The sequence below is a fragment of the Neoarius graeffei genome, chromosome 22 (genome assembly GCF_027579695.1).
Source record: "Neoarius graeffei isolate fNeoGra1 chromosome 22, fNeoGra1.pri, whole genome shotgun sequence".
In the NCBI taxonomy this organism is placed as follows: Eukaryota; Metazoa; Chordata; class Actinopteri; order Siluriformes; family Ariidae; genus Neoarius; species Neoarius graeffei.
The window spans coordinates 19,175,799-19,196,931 of NC_083590.1; the positions used below are offsets into that span (position 1 = coordinate 19,175,799).

A 21,133-nucleotide genomic window follows, 5' to 3' on the forward strand; every position below is an offset into this window, starting at 1 on the left:
TTCTCGCGAGCAACCGAGTGCAAAAACTTTCAATTTCATGGCAGTCATAAAATAATCATTTCTGAATTGAATGATGCCAGTCTGGTCCTTGGATGCCCGTGCGATTTTGACTAACGCCCTGTGAAAAGAAGTCGGGGTGGTCCGGTGGATCCAGCAGGCACGCTCTGTGCTGCACAGCCGTACGAATGGCATCATCGCTACAGCGACTCTGTTGATGAGAACGTAACAAGGAACAAACTCATTGTGGATTGACTTCACGGGGACTTTGTTCCAACACGAAATGCTGATTCATCCCTATCGCTGTTGCTGCCATCGGCTGCCCAGGGGATACATCTGCTGACAATCAGGGATAAATCAAAAGTTTCAATTTGGAACAAGTGTCGTCAGGCAGAACAAATCTCGCCCGGCGGCACTTATTTTAGACCTACATGTTGATAATGGTAATATTTCTCAATCATCAGCGGTCAGGTGATAGTCCTATGAAAATCCGTGACCTTGAGTTTGACATTTCAAAGGTCACTCAAGGTCAAAAATCATGGTGCCAAATGAAAGCCCATATAGCACTTCCTATCAGTTGATAATGGTAAACATCTGTCTACCATCAACCGTTTTCAAATTACAGCCCTCTGAAAATCCGTGACTTTGAGTTTGATCATGGTGCCAAATGAAAGCCCATATAGCACTTCCTATACGTTGATTATGGTAAACCTCTGTCTATCATCAACCATTTTCAAGTTACAGCCCTCTGAAAATCCGTGATCTTGAGTTTGACCTTTCAAGGTTACTCATGGTGCCAAATGAAAGCCCGTATGGGAGTTCCTATATGCTCATAATAGTAAACATCTGTCGATCGGCAACTGTTTGAGTTATAATGGAAAATGTGTTATTTTGATCTTCACCTTGACCCGATTACCCCCAAAATTTAATCAGGTAATCTACGGACCATTGCCCACCTACCCTGAAAATTTGAAGTCAATCAGTGCAACCGTCTAGACCAGGGGTGGGCAATAATTTTTTCCCATGGGGCCACATGAGAAACAAAGTTTTGTGGAGGGCCGGACCAAAAGGCTGAACTAAATTCTGCATAATATTAATTGTATTTCTTTATATAAAGCAATAAATAACATTGTTTTTACAAGCTGCTAAGACTGGTAAGAGTCTGGAAAAAACGAGGTTGCCTTACAAAAAATGTCATTTATTCAATCAAATTTCCCAAAACAATGGTTAACAAAATGGGAATCACCTCATTTGGTGTTTTTCAGTTTTTTATTTGTTCAGTGAGAGAAATCTAGTCTCTGTTGGTCTTTAACGAGTGCATCAGAGTCAGGTTGAATGTCTGAGGCGGAGACGCGAAGCACAGATGATCATCGGTGAGACAGGATCTATACCTGGATTTGTTAAACTTCATCACTGAAAATGTTTGTTCACGTATGTAGGTAGAGCCGAAGAGAACAAACATCTTCTGAGCATGTCTCCTCGGTGTAGGAATCAGATCTACAGATCGGCTCGGGCTCCGGCGCCTGCTGGTGACGTCACACTATGTGATTGGCTGGACCGTTTGAAGGATGACGTACAAGTTTGTGGTTGGTCTGGACAAGTTACGGAAGTAGTTATCGTGGGATTAGGTTTCGTGGGATTTCATGTCATGTTCATGTCGCGCGCATTGCGTTTTTGTTGAACACAACTTCAAAATAAAAGCAATGCACATTCAGTCCATGCATGAGGTAAAATTAGAAAATACATTTATTTTGTAACTTCTAATTAACCTTACGCGGGCTGGTCAGAATGAACCAAAGGGCCGGATGCAGCCCGCGGGCCGGAAAATGCCCAGGTCTGGTCTAGACGCTAGATTGTTAACAATCAAACAAACAAGGTCAAAAGTCATGGTGCCAAATGAAAACCCATATACGACTTTCTAGAATGTTGATAACAATAAACATCTCTCCATCTCTAACCGTTTGAGTTATAATGGAGAATATGCAAGTTTTAGCAATGATCTTGACCCCTCCTGACATTTGACCCCCAACTGCTAAGAAAACTATGAGATCCCCCATCACATAGCATATCAATGGAAACAGAATTGAAAGATGAACATTTTGGAATTGGTTTGAAGTAAATATGATGAATATGAAGGAAGACATGGTGAAAAAAATTTTAACCTTTTTGGTGACCTTGACCAGATGACCCTCAAAATGTTGGAGGTTCTATTTGAGACCAATGCCCATCTATCTTGAAAGTTTCATGAAGATTGGTCCATCCATTTTCCTGTAATGTTGCTAACAAAGAAACCCCACCGAAAACGATACCCCGCCCCCTGGTGGACGTCCCGGGCGAGGTAACAAGGTCCTTCCACAACGAGGGCACAATCAAGGTCATCCTACATCACTGTATATAATACTAATGTAGTACACGGAGCTTCGTGCTACAGGACATTTTTTTCTAAATACAAAACGGGATCTATTCCTAACAGTTCCAGAAATCCTAGTCCATTCACCTTACGGGACTAGAACACCACGGGAGGCCATGTTGGCCGAGACTAGCCACAATGTTCTAGAGCCGTGTGATGAATGTACTAGGATTTCTGAAATGGTTAGGAATAGACCCGATGCTGTATTTAGAAAAAGTTCTGTAGTGGAACTCCAAGCATTTTGGTATACAACATCGGCAGGTTTGTTGTAAACGGGCTAAATTAATTAATCGCCAGATTTTGACCCTCATTATCCACGGTGCAGTACTGTAAGGTCTCCAAGGTCACTTGTTCTGTATAGCTTTAACTCCTTGTCTGGTACGGAGACTAAATCTCCATGGTTTGAATGTTCGGAGTGTTTGTAGCTGGAAATGTTGAGCCCAAGATAGAAAAACTGGTCACGATGGGCAAAACATGTCAGTCTCAAGGTCACACTAAAAGGTCCCCAAGGTTGCTTCAAGGTCACCAGAGGTAAATGATCTTTGTGACATTCAGCTCCTCACTGTTCAAGGATTCTAGATATGTTTGGTTTGTGGGGTGTAAATGCAATAAATAATGCTACAGATCATGTGACATGGTAATATAATGGAAATAAATGCAAATTATTGCATATCTGATTGTTTATATACGATAAAGCAAACAGGCCTGGGTGGCCGGACTTGAAAAATGAAAATTCAACCTTTTTTCAAAATTCCAAGTGTTGAATTCAAAATTTTCTTCTCTAACTGCTTGGAACGATTTAAAAAAACAAACAAAAAAAAACGGAAGTTAGAAACGCGAGTGTCAATTTCAATTTGGTTAAAGGGGAACTGAAGGCAAATTTTTAATCAAAATTCTATTTCTCATTTTATTTATCTGCCGACGATGTCAAAAGACGCGCGCGCCTTCTTTCGAATGCTGATGTAATCAAGCTGGAAGTTTTGTTTGTTTTGATAGCGATCAGGAAAGTTTGAAAAAAGTAGGCAGCAATCGTCATTTCAACTCGTTTTTGTGCAATACTTCGTTTGGAAAACAGTTTTCAAAATGGCGGCACTGACACCTGGCTGACACTTCACGTTTCGAAGTCTCGCACAAGTCTCGTGAAGATCGCGCGGATAAGCGCCGCCTGCCGTGGACCAAACCAACTAAATTCAACATGGCTAAAAACCGAACAGGCCGATAAGTATCATATTTAATTGCAATTAGTTGCCAATACAAGTCACGATATACAGTAAGGTTACTAAAACCGAAAACGTAATTGAATAACACGTTAATTAAGAAATAAAGCAAGTTTAAAAATGACTTCAGTTCTCTTTTAATGTGAATAGTTTATTGGATGTGGATCAGTTTTTTCGAGGTTCGCCCTGAAAGCTGTGAATATTAATCAAAATAATAATTTATACTCTTTCATATAAAAAAAACACTAGTCGGCCCTACTTTTGTTGAAAATGATAAAATACAAAGCTCCATCCACATGTTTGGAGTATCCTGAAAAGGTGCGCTGAAAACATTTTGCTTGAGAAAAGAATTGACGTCAAAAAATCTGGGGGGAAAAAAAAAAAGATATCTTGTTAATTGTTTAATGCTTGTTTATGCATATTATAATTAACATTGATTTCTCCTTCTTTGTGATGTATAAAAGAGTTAAAAATCAGCTTTATATTGCACAAATAAAACCATTTGGTGAAACTTTGAAGAACAGAGTGTACCAATTTATCTTTTTAAACCCAATTATCATAATCAATGCTAATTAAATACTAATTTGCTTTAAAAAAAATAAAATTTTGTAAAATCAATATACAATAGGGCTGCGTACCTAAACGTAACATCAGGTACCGGTACAGAGGTTTAGGTCCAGGTCCGGACCTGTACCTGAACAATTTGACAAATTCTTCTGAACTTCTTCAATAATGACAGAAACATTAATAAACTGTTGACGACTTGTCAGTATCTTTATTCAAAGAAAACCGAACATAACTAGGTCTCCTACCTCACTTCTCAGTCGCCCTCTCAGTCTCACACTATAGTTAACTTGGGACAAAAAGTCATAAGTTGTCTCACAGCGAGAAGTGACTACTAGGGCTGTAACGATACACCCAACTCACGATTCGATTCGTATCGCGATTTTTGACCCACGATTCGATACGCCCACGATTTTTTTTAAAAATGTTTTTTTAAAAGTAGTAAATTTGACTTATTAACATTTACTTACTTACATTAACTATTTAATAACAAATAATTCAGACCACTGCAGAGAATGAGTAATATGTATGCAAAAACGAACAAATGTATATCCAAAGACTGTTTTATTTCTCAAAATAATACTGCTGAGCCGGAAGCTCTGGTTTTTTCGGTTCTGAAAAAGTCATTTTTCCAAATCGTGTAAATCCGTTAAGATTTTTTTTGGGGGGTGGCTCTCTCACTGTCTCACTCTCATAGGGCCAATGATTTTCTGTGATCGCGGAAAACAGATGGAAATTACGGAATTTTTATGGTGAAACATTGCTCACGTGTCAAAATGTAACTGCTGCAGAAGGCTTCCGCCCAAGCAGATATGCCTTCAGTGTTGCCAGATATTGCTAACGTTTTCCACCCCAAAATATGTTCAAAACCAGCCAAAAAGCACCTAAACCTGCCCAATCTGGCAACACTGCATGCCTTTCCGGTCAAGTGATTGTGATTGGCTTGTGGCACACCTAGCCAGCCAATGAGCTGCTTGTTTACAGATGATTCGCTCCCCGCGTCGCAACCAGAATGGCGACCGCTTAAAAGAAATGAATGCTCTGCCAGTGGCGAGTGTGGACGTTGCGTGACTCGCAGAAGATTGTCGCAGGTCGGCGAAAAAACGACTTACTAATAGATATAAAAAAATAAAAGTAATTTAAGTAAGTTTAAAATGTAATTTAAATAAAAAGTAAAGTATTCATAAATTGAAGTTTGGAAGCGCCTCTGTTTTTGGGCTGAGGAGAAGTTTGAAAGGGTGTACCGCGATTCTGCCTTCTTGTATCGCGATACGGATCGTGGCTCTGCGTATCGCGATTTCGATACGCATATCGTTACAGCCCTAGTGACTACACTAGAGTACTACAGACTACGCGTAGTCCGCAGCCTTTAACTTACACAGCAAAATTTCACAAAGCAGCAAAGGCCGCCAATGCCAGCAAAGAAAAAATGGCTGACCTGATTTTGAGTCTTTTTGACCAATCAGAACACTGGATCAGCCAAGCTCTCGCAATGTCTCGTGAGACTGTGGCGAGAGGATCTCAAATCAAAGATGGCTCTGATTTCAAGTTTCAGCGCAGCATTTTACGTCTTCTCCAGTGCTAAATTTTCGTCTTTGTGGTAGGATTTACGCATCTTCAGTCACAAAATAAGCAGATACTTGGTGTAAATTTATATCGGTACAGTACCGGTACCTCATGATCCGGTATTTTGGACCTGTACCGAATCGATTTTCACGGTACAGTACCGGTACGCAGCCCTAGTATACAACCATTTCTCTCATATATACAAACATTTGATCTGATTCGTTAATGAGGCCCATTTTGGACCATGTGATCCCGTTAGACATCAGCTTTCGAAAAAGTAATCCGTTTTTTTTTTCAATCTTTGATTCGTAATAGCTCAAGAACGGATAAACATTTTAATTCTGTAAAAAGTACGAGAGCAGTTTCAAGCGATCTGGATTGAATTTTCACCCGATCTGCCCGTCCGTACTGTTGATTATTTTCCTAAAACACATGCAGGAGTGCCGTTTTAGGTTTTGTTTTATAAAATACTCCACGTCCTCGGAAACCGAGGTGCCAAATGAAACCGACACGGGGAAATAAACTCAACATATCTCTGTAAACCCTCGCTCATTATTCTCACGCGCTTGAAAGAAAGTCATTGTTTCAGGTCAGTAAAAAAATAAATAAATCATAAGGAAATGGGATTTGGAAGTCAGATAAAACCCCGCTGTAACGTGATGAGACGGTCGGCGTGTGTGATGCTGCACAAAAGCGCTGTTCATGTCCCTTACAGCATCAAAGCCCTTCGCCGCATTAATAAATATAATTTACATGGAAAGTACAGCTTCCTCAAGACCCACGTGCTGGACAGGAAGACGATCTCGGCTTTAATATGGAGATAATATTCGAGACGTCCGGTTTATAGAGAACAGAACGAATGTGAAATAACATCAGGGTTCAAAACCACATCAGCGAGTGTGAATACGCTCGGCACGCTCCGCGTAACGCTTTAACTCCTTCCCTTCCCTGTGCAGTGTTCATGATCAGAGCCGAGTCTTCATGAAACAAACGCCAACCACAATAAATCACTGTCAGACCGCCGCACGCTGCCGTTCCTACAGCTCACCATGGAGTGGAACTGGAGCTGAAGACCACACGGTTCGGGACAGCTACAGCTGGAGATCATGTTTAACTCTGACCAGAGTCACAAGAAACTCAACCAGACCGTCTGAGGCACCCTTCAACTCTCGTGAGCAGGCTGGAGAGAAACTGAAAAGACGATCTGAAGAGCTGATCGGTTTAGGGCGGAGCTACAGAACAATATAAAAACACTGATATCCTCATAACTCATAAAATCACCATAAATTATTTCATAATACAATTTATCATAATACCTCTAGCGTACATTTTTTAATATATCACTATAAAAAAAAAATCATACTTCACTGTTAAATATTTAAAACTCAATTTTTTAAATATATCTCATCTCATTATCTCTAGCCGCTTTATCCTGTTCTACAGGGTCGCAGGCAAGCTGGAGCCTATCCCAGCTGACTACGGGCGAAAGGCGGGGTACACCCTGGACAAGTCGCCAGGTCATCACAGGGCTGACACATAGACACAGACAACCATTCACACCCACATTCACACCTACGGTCAATTTAGAGTCACCAGTTAACCTAACCTGCATGTCTTTGGACTGTGGGGGAAACCGGAGCACCCGGAGGAAACCCACGCGGACACGGGGAGAACATGCAAACCACACAGAAAGGCCCTTGCCGGCCACGGGGCTCGAACCCGGACCTTCTTGCTGTGAAGCGACAGCGCTAACCACTACACCACCGTGCCGCCCCTTTTTTAAATATATAAAAAAGTAAATCTATTATATTATAAGCAGTGATGGGAATAACGGCGTTAGAAATAAACGGCGTTACTAACAGCATTACTTTTTTTAGTAACGAGTAATCTAACTAATTACTTTTTACATCGTTATAACGCCGTTCCCGTTACTTACAATAAAATACTATGCGTTACTTTATTAAAGCTGTTCTCATCTGGCACGCTGCTCGTTCAGCCTTTCTTTCCTCTGCTTTAGTGTGAGGCGGGGAGACACGAGACAACGGCACAGTAAGCCAATCAGAGTAGATTTAGACCGCATACGTAGGTAGGCTCCGCCTACTGCACTACTGTGCGCTCTTTCAATCGGAAGACCCAGCGATGGCGAGCGGTCAGCCCAGCACTGCGCTTTCACACTGGAAATACAGCCATTACTTTTCATTACTTGAAATAAAAGGCAAAAATGTTTACGTGCAATGCACATTATGTCGAGGAACAAAGCGTTTGTCCTCGTCAGTGGCCAGTAATTAGTAACAATTTTAATGACTACAAAAATATATTACATTTGATATATGTCTTATCTCACATTGTCCCACAAAAATATTAATATAGTGTAGATAACGTTACTAACTGGTTCTGTTAAGTGTCCATTTCAGTCATTAAACACATTTAACATTCACTTTTATTATGATTACACTAATTGAATTTGATTTTTTTTTTTTGGGGGGGGGGGGGGGGGGTAGTAACACAAAATGTAACGGAATAATTACTTTCCCTGGTAATTAGTTACTTTTATGACAAAGTAACTCCGTTACTAACTCAGTTACTTTTTGGGAAAAGTAACTATAACTATAACTAATTACTTTTTGAAAGTAGCGTGCCCAACACTGTATAATTACAATCTGATGAATATAAAATCCTTTAAAAATTATTTTTACTGCCAAGTATTTAAAACTACAAAAATTATTTATTGGTTTATTAAATATAAAAAGAGCATTTATTTTACTGTATGCATTTTTAAATGTATAATTGCAAACGGGTGAATATATAAATCTATAAAATTTTTACTGTTACATTTTTAAAACTCAAACAAACTATTTTTGATGGAGTTTATTTAGTAAAATAATGTACAAAATACAAGTACAGTGCACATTAAAATACATGGATAGCACAATAAAGTGCATTTCCATCGGGGTCCGAGTACCTCAAGTGGCAAAAAGGGGTGTAAAATAAATAAATAAAAAGTAAATAAAAATTTAAAAATAAAAAAAAGAGAAAAATGTATTTTGAAATACATCAAAATATATTTTAAAAATTATATTTTAATGTTGTAAATATTTTAAACTCAAATCATCTTTAGTTTGACAAAAAATACGTTTATTATACATTTTAAATACATAATTTTTTAAACTATTAAATCTGTGAGAAAGCTATGTATCGTGATGCCTATACGCACAATAACTACAGAAATGCCTTTCAGCATCATGATATTTTTGTCTCATCAGTTTAAATATTTTCCCTAAATAATAATACTAATAATAATCCATCACCCATCATATTAAATCCAGAACTGAGCGAAAAGGAACAAAACGACGACTTGTTTAACTTAAAAACTGGATAAATCCTGTGCTACACAACTCCATGCATTTACAAATTCTCAGCTACACAAAACATTTCTTATAAATGAGAAGCTGTTCAGGTGATGACCTTCTCACTTCAGTTTCTCAGTTTGAGCAGGACGGGGTTTAATGCACAGAGCAAGGTCAGTTACGGGAAAACAAAAAACATTACGGGACGGTCAACAGCATCGGCTCACAGTCAACGGTACGTTATCCGAAAAAAAAAAAAAACGTGACATCATGCCGTCTCTGGTGTAGCCATCATCCAGCAGCTCCTCCATGTCTCTCACACACACACACAGTCCTGTGTAAAAGTCTTAGGCCCATGTAAAGAAATGCTGTCGACCAAAAATGGCTTAAAAATAATGAAATTAATGCTTCAACATAAAAAAAAAAAAAAAAAATACTATAAAACAGTAAGCCGTAATAAATAAAGTCAATATTTGGTCTGAGACCAGTTACTGACTTCACTTTAGTCTCCGATGCAGTGAGTGCAGTTTTATGCGGAAATGAAATGAGCTGTAGGTTTTACTGAGCGTCTTCCAGAACCAGCCGCAGTTCTTCTGTCACACTCGCTTCTTCATTTTGCACCCAAACCCAGCAGCCTTCATTAGGTTTTCTTTTTTAATCTGAAAAGTGCTCTCTTATGGAATATACTGCTCAGATACAAACTTTTTTTTTTTTCCTGTAACTTAATTTTGTGCTGGAAAACGAAACGAACGTTTGGACTCTAAAATGTTTTTGTACCGACTCGATAATGTAGAAATCATAAAACAGAAATCTACAACAAAAAGTCTGTATGAAAAAAAAAGAGGGGCCTAAAACTTTTGCACAGTAGTGTGTGCGATGTGCTGGACATGAGGACACCAGCTGGGGCTGCGCTGGTATAGGAACAGAACCAGTGACTGACTGGAACAAGTCTTCACCCTGAAGCCAGTCATTTTTCCTTTAGTGCTTTATTCCTCTTCCATCACGGCTACTGACAGACAGACAGACAGCCGGCTTACTCAAACTCAACAAGGAGTTTTTATCCAGTTAGAGTTACACTTAATATTATGGAACGGCCACAAAACCAGTTGGCTCATGTTAGTGATTTTATAACACCGAGAAACACTCACTCCTTCACCAGCTCTCAGTCTCTCTCTGTCTGTCCGTCAGTCTCTCTCACTCTGTCTTTCTGTCTATCTGTCTCCTTCTCTGTCAGTCTCCATGCGTGTCTCTCTCTCCGCCTCAGTCTCTGTCCGTCTGTCTCCGTCCCCCCTCTCTCTCTCCCCCTCATCTCCATGTGTCCCTCTGTCTCTTTCTCTCCAAGTGTCTCTCTCACTCTGTCTCAGTCTCTCACCGTCTCCATGTGTCTCTCTCTCTCTCTCCCTCCCCATCTCTGTGTCTCTCTCTCTCCCCCTCTCCCTCCCCCGTCTCCAAGTCTCTCTCCCCGTCTCCATGTCTCTCTCTCCTCCGTCACATGTCTCTCTCTCTCTCTCCCAGTCTCAATGTTTCTCTCTCTCCCCCAGTGTCCATGTGTGTGTCTCTCTCTCTCTCTCCCCCAGTCTCCATGTGTCTCTCTCTCTCCCCCCAGTCTCCATGTCTCTCTCTCTCCCCCCATTCTCCGTGTGTCTCTCTCTCCCCAGTGTCCGTGTGTGTGTCTCTCTCTCTCCCCAGTCTCCATGTATGTCTCTCTCTCCCCCAGTCTCCATGTGTCTCTCTCTCTCTCTCTCCCCCCAGTCTCCATGTCTCTCTCTCTCCCCCCATTCTCCGTGTGTGTCTCTCTCTCCCAGTCTCCATGTGTCTCTCTCTCTCTCTCTCTCTCCCCATCTTTGTCTCTCTCCATCTCCATGTGGGTGTCTGTCTTTCTCTCCTCGTCTCTCTCCGTCTCCATGTCTCTACGTCTGTCTCCATCCCTCCGCTCTCTCATCACTTTAACAAGAAACTGCAGCACAAAAACTCTTTTGTCCTGAAGACGTCACAAAACGTAAATTTACAGCTTTACCTCCAGCCATTTCAAAACGGGAAAATATTCCCCCATGTTAATTCCACACTTTTTTTTTTTTTAAACCATTTACGTTTAGCGTCCGCTATACAAATCCATGTGTAAACTTTTACCATAGAAACGATACCACTGGAACGAGCACATTGATATAAACCTGTGATTTGAGTTTAACAGCACGGTGGCTATAAAAGGAATGTAATGTAAAGCTGGATTTATTAACACACACACACACACACACACACACACACACACACACCAGCTTTTGTTCATCATGTGACAGATTTGATAATCACTTCACAGGATGGTGCAACAGCTACAGAACAAACAAATGTCGTGTCGGAGGTTTTCAGCGGCGTCTCGCTCATGTGACGCTCTCCGTCTTTACATAGCAAACCAACAACGAAATTCACCCGAACTGGGAAACAATTACACACACGCACACACACACTGCACCGAGACCCATTTCATTACTGTGCTTTGAACAGAATCTGATTTAGGGACAAACACGTTCTGCAAGTTTCTAAAAACAGCAAACGCACTGGAACTATTTCCGAATTCCCTTTCATTAGCGCTAGAGTTCATCATTAAACTACAGAAAGGAAAATAAAACGGAAAAAACAATCTTATTTACTACTGCTGAGATCCAGCTCAGAGTAAATCTGCAGTCGATGATAAAGAGGAGCGTGCAGGGCTCTCGGCACACGGTCCCATCACGCGAGAAAGTTTACAGTATTATAATGCATACTAGGGTTGGGCGGTATTACGGTAAGAAGGTATCCCGAGGTATCCAAAAGTACCAACGGTATCGGTCTCATTACCGTCATTTTAAAAAAATATATAATATCTAAATAAATATGGAGTACATGAGGTCATAATATAAAATAATAAATTGAAGATCATCCCGAATAACTGTGTGATCGTATTTTCACTAATTCTATCAATTTCCTAAAGAAGTTCTCATCGCATGCAGGGTTGTTTATGTCGTTACCATGGCAACCCTGTGTGACATTTGAAGTCTGACAGAAAGCTTCGCAAGAGACTGAGACCGGGGGTGTCATGGCTCAGATGGCTAAGGCACCGTACCATAAATCCGGGGACCCGGGTTCGATTCCGACCCGAGGTTATTTCCCGATCCCGTCTCTCTCTCCCCCGCTCATTTCCTGTCTCTCTATACTGTCCTATCTTTAAAAAAAAAAAAAAAGACTGAGACCGCGGTTGAAAGATGGCAAGTCAAGATAACGAGTTAGTGGCAAAAAAAAAAATACAACATCGGCAGTGTGGCAGCATTTTGGTTTCAAACCAAACGAAAAATCTAATATGTCCCCTAAGGCACACCATAGCCTGGGGTACTCCACTTCCACGAGATCTCTCCAATGAGCTGTGTTTTGAGTAGGTTACATGAGTAACAACAAGGTAAAATAATATAACGTATGACATTTGGGATGTGGGTAATAAACGTTTGAAATGTCATCTACTGAAGAAACGGAAGAAAACATCGTAGCGTAAACTGTTCGGTTTCTGGTGGGAATTAGCAATGCGCTTGCTATCTTTGTTGGGTGTGTTAAACCGTATGGATTTAAGTGGAATAATTGTAAGGAGTTATGTGATCAAGACAACGTTTTAAGCAAGGTAAGGCCATTTGATTATTAATTTCCCCGCCATGGCATGACGTGGGCCCATATGATTTTGCCTTGTGCAGCTATCACGCATTTGAATTAGGTTCGCCTCATTTGCGCTGAAGAATATGGTTTATCGCGCAGTCTAAACGGACTTGGGTGTTGGTTGATTCTTTTTCTTTTTTTTATTTCCCATGCTTGAAAGGGTATGATCCTGCTCATCGTGTACTTTTTTTGATGGAGCAGGTGAAATAGTGCTGCAAATGGCGTTTCAACGCAGACATGTGTAAACGACAGTTGAATGCTATTTTCAAGATGAAGGAAGAGTTGCGTGATGCTTTGAAATATCTCTTAATCCATTCATCAATGCACAAAATTCGCTTTGCTGCTTAATCCATACCACAATGCACACAATTCGCTATGCTGCTTTTAAATAGTACATTTGAGGCATAGGCGCACGTTACACAGTAGGCCGAAACAAAATATTATTTTTTTCTCGGTAATACTGTATACCCCGGGAAAACACAGACAGTTTAAAGGTATCAAAATTTGGATACCGCCCAACCCTAATGCATACACTTACAAACAAACAAACAAACAAACAAACAAACAAACAAGCTAATTTTATTATTTCATTAAACTGACCGTTTTGTTTGGTAAATTAATAAAACTTAATAAAAATAAGTAAATTAAAATAAAATTTTAATGAAACTGATTAATATTATATTGATATACTATATAATATAATAATAAATATATGTTTAGTAAACAAATCTGTTGAAACAATGTCTATAAATTAGTTCAAAATGCGGCATCTTGTCCTACTTCTGCCTTCCAAACAGGATCATGATGAGGAAGAGGAGGATATTAAATGTGAAGATGCATCACATAACTACATTGTGGTGAACTGGAAATATGTACAGCATTGATCAATTAATTAAGACAACAAAAAAATAAATAAAATTAAAGAAACAAACCCTCTTACCGAGAGGAAACGTGACTCGGGGGATGGTGTGCGCGAGAGCGTGACCGCTGTTGCTGCTGCCGACGAAGGCGATCATGAGGGAAGCGGTGAGGAACTGCAGCCGTACCGCCGCCATTCTGACTGAAGGTGGAGAAGGACAAGGCTGAACAGGTGCACTATCTGAGCGCATTCGGCTTCACGCTGCCTCTTCGTTCTGCAGACGTCCGATCTGAGCTTGCACGCCGCATCCACGGCCCACAGGAAGTCATGTCATCTGTTACAGGATGTCAAGAAGTGGCGTTAATTACACAAAAAGGGGCATGAGGCAGTTGTCATTTCCTTCAGTCTGAGGCTCACTTCCTCTTTCAGGCTCAAGAGTCAATCAAAAAGCTCAGCTCTTCAGCGTGCTGCACTGATCTCTCAGAGCCGGTCATACACACACACACACACACACACACACACTCTACTGTAAACATTCTTCACATCATCATCATCATTAAACACTGCGCTGATTATACAGTGGTGCTTGAAAGTTTGAGAACCCTTTAGAATTTTCGATATTTCTGCATAAATATGACCTAAAACATCATCAGATTTTCACACAAGTCCTAAAAGTAGATAAAGAGAACCCAGTTAAACAAATGAGACAAAAATATTATACTTGGTCATTTATTTATTGAGGAAAATGATCCAGTATTACATATCTGTGAGTGGCAAAAGTATGTGAACCTCTAGGATTAGCAGTTAATTTGAAGGTGAAATTAGAGTCAGGTGTTTTCAATCAATGGGACGACAATCAGGTGTGAGTGGGCACCCTGTTTTATTTAAAGAACAGGGATCTATCAAAGTCTGATCTTCACAACACATGTTTGTAGAAGTGTATCATGGCGCGAACAAAGGAGATTCCTGAGGACCTCAAGAAAAAGCATTGTTGATGCTCATCAGGCTGGAAAAGGTTACAAAACCATCTCTAAAGAGTTTGGACTCCACCAATCCACAGTCAGACAGATTGTGTACAAATGGAGGAAATTCAAGACCATTGTTACCCTCCCCAGGAGTGGTCGACCAACAAAGATCACTCCAAGAGCAAGGCGTGTAATAGTTGGTGAGGTCATAAAGGACCTCAGGGTAACTTCTAAGCAACTGAAGGCCTCTCTCACACTGGCTAATGTTAATGTTCATGAGTCCACCATCAGGAGAACACTGAACAACAATGGTGTGCATGGCAGGGCTGCAAGGAGAAAGCCACTGCTCTCCAAAAAGAACATTGCTGCTCATCTGCAGTTTGCTAAAGATCACGTGGACAAGCCAGAAGGCTATTGGAAAAATGTTTTGTGGACGGATGAGACCAAAATAGAACTTTTTGGTTTAAATGAGAAGCGTTATGTTTGGAGAAAGGAAAACATTGCATTCCAGCATAAGAACCTTATCCCATCTGTGAAACATGGTGGTGGTAGTATCATGGTTTGGGCCTGTTTTGCTGTATCTGGGCTATAGGCCGTAAGGTGAACCCCGAAAAGTCTTTCAGAAACAAGATTCCGCTCCGACGTCTCCGAACTACATAATATCCAATTCTTAAAAATGGACGTATTATGAAATGATGTCATCAAAAAGTTCTCACCTTGTAATGCTGTCAATTTTTCGCACGAAGGCTTGAAAAAGCGAACTAATGTCATCGGCGCGGAATGATATTTTGGCACCGCGGAATAAGATTTCGCTACAGAACAGGTTCCACGGTTGCTGACGTATCCCCATTTCGTAAACAAGAGACCAACATGGCAGCCGCCACAGCCTCGTCTAGCAGCAGTGGAGGAGAGGAAAGTTTGGAAATAACGGCAAAAAGGAGAAAACTTCTTGCACGTAAGCAGTGCTATATGCATATAGCTTCTGTGAAGCACGGAGTGACCCAGGAATTTACCTTCAAACGGTGGAATACATACCGGGACAGTATCCGACAGTGGCTGCAGTTGAGCGGTGAGAACAGGAGAGTAGCCGAAAACTACAAACACTGTTTAGATTTAGAGTTTGACAAGATACCCAAGGATGCTGCCTTCCACCCTGCATGTTACCGCAGGTTTACGGACAAACTTGCTATTGAACGAGCGGGAAAGCGTATGGTGCACGAGAAAGAAGGGGGAGATGAAACTCAAGACGCCGCAAGACCCCCCGAAGCTGCCCCCCCCCCCCTCCGAAGCTGGCCCCTCAACATCGGGCAGCACTAAGAGTCTTAGATCCAGGTCAGCACTGCCTATGTCCAGCTCAGGTCCCGTCCTTCCTGCCCTGTGCATTATATGTAAAAAAAAAAAAAACCTCAAATTCGTCTTAAAGGGAGGCAAACGACAAAGGGAATCTCTTTCAAAAGCTGAGACCTTAACAGCAGGTAAGCAAACCCACCCACACACACACACACACACACACACACAAAGGGTCACAATCAATGATCAACCCCCCTGCCCCCCCACACACAAAGGGTCACTATCACTGACTACGTTTACATGCACATAGAGAGAATCGAATTTCTGCCGTTGCTCAACTGAAATCGAAGTTCAAAATGCCATGTATACACCTTAATTCGGCTGAAATTGAACCGAACTTGATTTCTTGGAATCGAGCTACACGACCTAGTTTATGCGATTTCTGCCGAGCTACTTAGTGCATGTAAACCCTATTGAGCTACGTATTCGAGCTACTTACTTCAGCACTGCCCCTTCCGGAAGTGACGAGTGACGAGACCACAAGCGGGAAACACAACAGCCTCGGTCGGCATGACAACGAATCATGACAACGGCATGAATCTTTTCTTTTTGTGGCATTGTTTGCACTGTTAAAATTTAGCTCACTTACTGTATCACCAAATACATCTGTACAGCTGTTGCATAGCTGTGAATTGTGTCGAAAAAAAAAAAAAACCAGCCTCGGTCGGCATGACACTTCACCTTAGCCGCCCAGTTTATTAGGAACACTTCTGTTCGTACATACAAACTACAAACACTCTTCTTAGAGTTTAGAGTTTATTTTATTTTTAAAAGGGACAGTGCACAAATTAAACATTATCCTTGTGGTAAGGACAGATGTCTGTCCCAGGTTATAGCAGTGCATGCTAATTTCCGCCTGTAGTCCCTTTGTTTATACTCTTGAATAGCTCTTCTTCATGACGACAACCGGAAGTGTACCAACACGATGGGGCGTGTAGCGCCACCTGTGGCTCGGGTGCACAATGTACCTCACACAATAGCTCGATTTAAACACTGACTACGTTTACATGCATGTCCAAATCGAGCTGCTGTTGGTAATCGAGAAAAGGGTCCCAGCAGGGGTGCCAGAGAAATCCAATCCTACATGCACAAGTGAAATCGGGCTATTGTGCAAGGTGCATTGTGCACCCGAGCCACACGTGGCGCTACACGCCCCATCGTGTTGGTACACTTCCGGTTGTCGTCATGAAGAAGAGCTATAGTGTTGCCAGATACTGCTGACGTTTTCCAGCCCAAAACATGTTCAAATCCGCTAAAATGCACTTAAAACCCCCAATCTGGCAACACTAGCAGTTCCGTGCTCAAGCTGTTAGGCTTGCTCTAACAGACTATGGCTACAAACTGTCAGGTGCAGACCACTGTTTTGTAAGACAACTTATTTTGCACAATAATATTTTTCTAAAGTCCATTTTTTGCTTACAATTTAACTTATGTCTTAATAAACACACAAAAAGTTCAATTGTTTTGTTTTTATTGACATTCTTCAGATGTTGGACACATATATATATATATACACACACACACACACACACACACACACACACACACACACACAAATACAATGACTTGTTTATGTACACAATTCACAGCTATGCAACAGCTGTACAGATGTATTTGGTGATACAGTAAGTGAGCTAAATTTTAACAGTGCAAACAATGCCACAAAAAGAAAAGATTCATGCTGTTATCATGCCGACCGAGGCTGTTGTGTTTCCCGCTTGTGGTCTCGTCACTCGTCACTTCCGGAAGTAGCTCGACAACTAGCTCGATAGGGTTTACATGCACAAAGTAGCTCGGCAGAAATCGCATAAACTAGGTCGTGTAGCTCGATTCCGAGAAATCAAGTTCGGTTCAATTTCAGCCGAATTAAGGTGTATACATGGCATTTTGAACTTCGATTTCAGTCGAGCAACGGCAGAAATTCGATTCTCTCTATGTGCATGTAAACGTAGTGACTGTGCATGTAGGATTGGATTTCTCTGGCACCCTGCTGAGACCTTCAGCTCGATTACCGACAGCAGCTCGATTTGGATGTGCATGTAAACGTAGTCACTGATGACTATCTACAGTGCTATCTCCCTCTGCAAGTGTGTTTGCATGCATGGATGTTATGTTTCAATGTTTGTATGCATGTCACATATGTGTGCCTTTATGTGAATATGCTACTGGCAAACTTAAATTCCTATGTGGTAATAAGCATGTCTTTCTGTCTGGCAAGGCAAGTTGCAGACTGCTGCTGAGACTAAAGATGACCACAGTATTCTGGTACACATTAAGGACAAAGACTGTGTGGCTCTGGAGGTGCAGTACCACAAGAGCTGCTACCAGCAGTACACCAGATTTCTGAATGAGCCTGCTAGACAAGAGAAGGACAAGTAAGCCATGTACTAACTTCTCATACATGACCATAGAATGCTACTTGCTACTGTTCAATGTGAAGACAATTAGTCACAGCAGTGTGTGTGTGTGTGTGTGTGTGTGTGTGTGTGTGTGTGTGTCTTCCCCCCCCTCTTTCTCTGTCACTGACACCTAGGTCATTGCCTGGATGCTGACCCCTGCCTTTTTGCACCATGCCACAGGACTTTTATATATATAAAAAATATATATTATATATATTATATATATATATATATATATATATATATATATATATATATATATATATATATATATAAAATATATAATCTCCTTCTCACCCCCGGCGGGGGGGTGGTATCCATGTCATCCTCAAGCTCGGGTCCTCTACCAGAGGCCTGGGAGTTTGAGGGTTCTGCGTAGTATCTTCGATGTTCCTAGGACTGCGCTCTTCTGGACTGAGGCTTCAGATGTTGTTCCTGGGATTTGCTGGAGCCACTCTCCCAGTTTGGGGGTTACTGCCCCAAGTGCCCCCACTACCACGGGGACCACGCAACCCTTGACCTTCCACATCCGTTCCAGCTGCTCTTTCAACCCTTGATACTTCTCAAGTTTCTCATGTTCCTTCTTCCTGATGTTGGCGTCAGCTGGGATCGGCACATCTATCACCACCACCCTCTTCTGCTCTTTGTCCACCACCACTATGTCCGGTTGGTTAGCCAGGATCTGTTTGTCAGTCTGGAAGCTGAAGTCCCACAGAATCTTGGCCCTGTTGTTCTCAGCCACCTTCTGTGGTATGGCCCATTGGGACTTGGGTACTTCTATTCCATACTGGTTGCAGATGTTCCTGTATACTATCCCAGCCACTTGGTTGTGCCTCTCCATGTACGCTGATCCAGCTAGCATCTTACACCCCGCGACTATGTGCTGGACTGTTTCAGGGGCTTCTTTGCACAGTCTGCATCTTGGGTCTGATCTACTCTGGTAGATCCTGGCCTCTATGGCTCTTGTGCTTATGGCCTGTTCTTGTGCTGCCATGATTAGTGCCTCTGTGCTGTCTGTCAGTCCTGCATTATCCAGCCACTGGTAGGATTTCTTGATATCAGCCACTTCCTCTATCTGACGGTGGTACATGCCATGTAGGGGTTTGTCTCTCCAGGTTGTCTGTTCCTCCTCCTCCTCTGCACTCTCATCAGGGTTCTGCTGCCTGAGACATTCACTTAGCAGTTCATCCTTTGGGGCCATCTTTCTGATGTATTCTCGGATTTTCGATGTTTCATCCTGGACCGTGGTCTTGACGCTCACTAGCCCTCGGCCTCCCTCTTTCCGCTTAGTGTATAGTCTCAGGGTGCTGGACTTGGGGTGGAACCCTCCATGCATGGTGAGGAGCTTTCTAGTCTTGATATCTGTGGCTTCTATCTCCTCCTTTGGCCAGTTTATGATACCAGCGGGGTATCTGATGACTGGTAGTGCGTACATGTTGATGGCTCGGACCTTGTTTTTACCATTCAGCTGACTTTTCAGGACCTGCCTTACTCTCTGGAGGTATTTGGCTGTGGTTGACTTCCTTGTGGCCTCTTCATGGTTTCCATTAGCCTGTGGGATGCCAAGGTACTTGTAGCTGTCTTGGATATCACCTATGTTGCCCTCTGGTAGGTCAATCCCTTCAGTCCGGATCATCTTGCCTCTCTTTGAGACCATCCGGCCACACTTGTCCAATCCGAATGACATCCCTATGTCATCGCTGTAGATCCGGGTGGTGTGGATCAGCGAGTCTATTTCTCGCTCATTCCTGGCATACAGCTTGATGTCATCCATGTAGAGCAGGTGGCTGATTGTTGCCCCACTACAGAATCGGTACCCGTAGCCGCTCTTCGTGATGATCTGACTGAGGGGGTTCAGGCCTATGCAGAACAGCAGTGGTGATAGCGCATCTCCTTGGTATATGCCGCACTTGATGTTGACTTGGGCAATGGGTTTTGAGTTGGCCTCTAGGGTTGTCTTCCACATTTCCATCGAGTTCTGTATGAAGGTCCTTAGGTTCCTGTTGATCTTATACAGTTCCAGACATTCCAGTATCCATGTGTGTGGCATTGAGTCGTAGGCTTTCTTGTAGTCAATCCAGGCAGTGCACAGGTTGGTCTGTCTCTTCTTACAGTCTCGGGCGACTGTTCTATCGGCCAGTAGCTGGTGCTTGGCTCCTCTGGTGTTACTGCCAATTCCTTTCTGTGCCTCGCTCATGTATTGAGCCACATGCTTACTCATTTTTGCCGCAATGATGCCTGACAGGGCCTTCCATGTTGTGCAGAGACAGGTAATTGGCCGGTAGTTGGATGGGATGGGTCCCTTCTGGGGGTCCTTCATGATTAGGACTGTCCTGCCTTGGGTTAGCCATTCTGGGTGGGTTCCATCCCTCAGCAGCTGGTTCATCTGTGCTGCTAGGCGTTCATGGAGTGCAGTTAGCTTCTTCAGCCAGTACGTATGGATCATATCGGGGCCTGGTGCTGTCCAGCTCTTCATCTTTGACACTCTTTCTTGGACGTCTGCCATTGAGATGGTTACTGGTTCTTGTTCTGGGAGGTTGCTGTGGTCAGCTCTTAGGTCCACTAACCATTGGGCATCGGTGTTGTGTGATGCCTTTCTTTCCCATATGTCTTTCCAGTATTTTTCCACCTCAGCTCTTGGTGGGTCTGACCGGTTGTTGTTCCCCTGCCATTGAGAGTATACCTTGGCTGGTTCAGTGGAGAACAGCTTGTTTATTCTCCTGGCCTCTCCTTCCTTGGTGTATCTCCTCAACCGGGTGGCCAGAGCTGTTAGTCGCTGTT

General features: G+C 42.2%; 1 protein-coding gene across 3 annotated transcripts in view; it reads right to left on the minus strand.

Annotated features, from left to right (window-relative positions):
* Window positions 1–21,133, minus strand: part of sema4ab (sema domain, immunoglobulin domain (Ig), transmembrane domain (TM) and short cytoplasmic domain, (semaphorin) 4Ab) — a 126,163-nt gene that overhangs the window by 55,628 nt on the left and 49,402 nt on the right. For all 3 annotated transcript variants that reach the window (XM_060904560.1, XM_060904562.1, XM_060904561.1), the window contains exon 2: window positions 13,720–13,972. In XM_060904560.1, coding sequence (XP_060760543.1) covers window positions 13,720–13,888 — 169 coding nt within the window. In that variant the 5' untranslated portion in view covers window positions 13,889–13,972. The remainder of the gene's footprint in view (window positions 1–13,719; window positions 13,973–21,133) is intronic.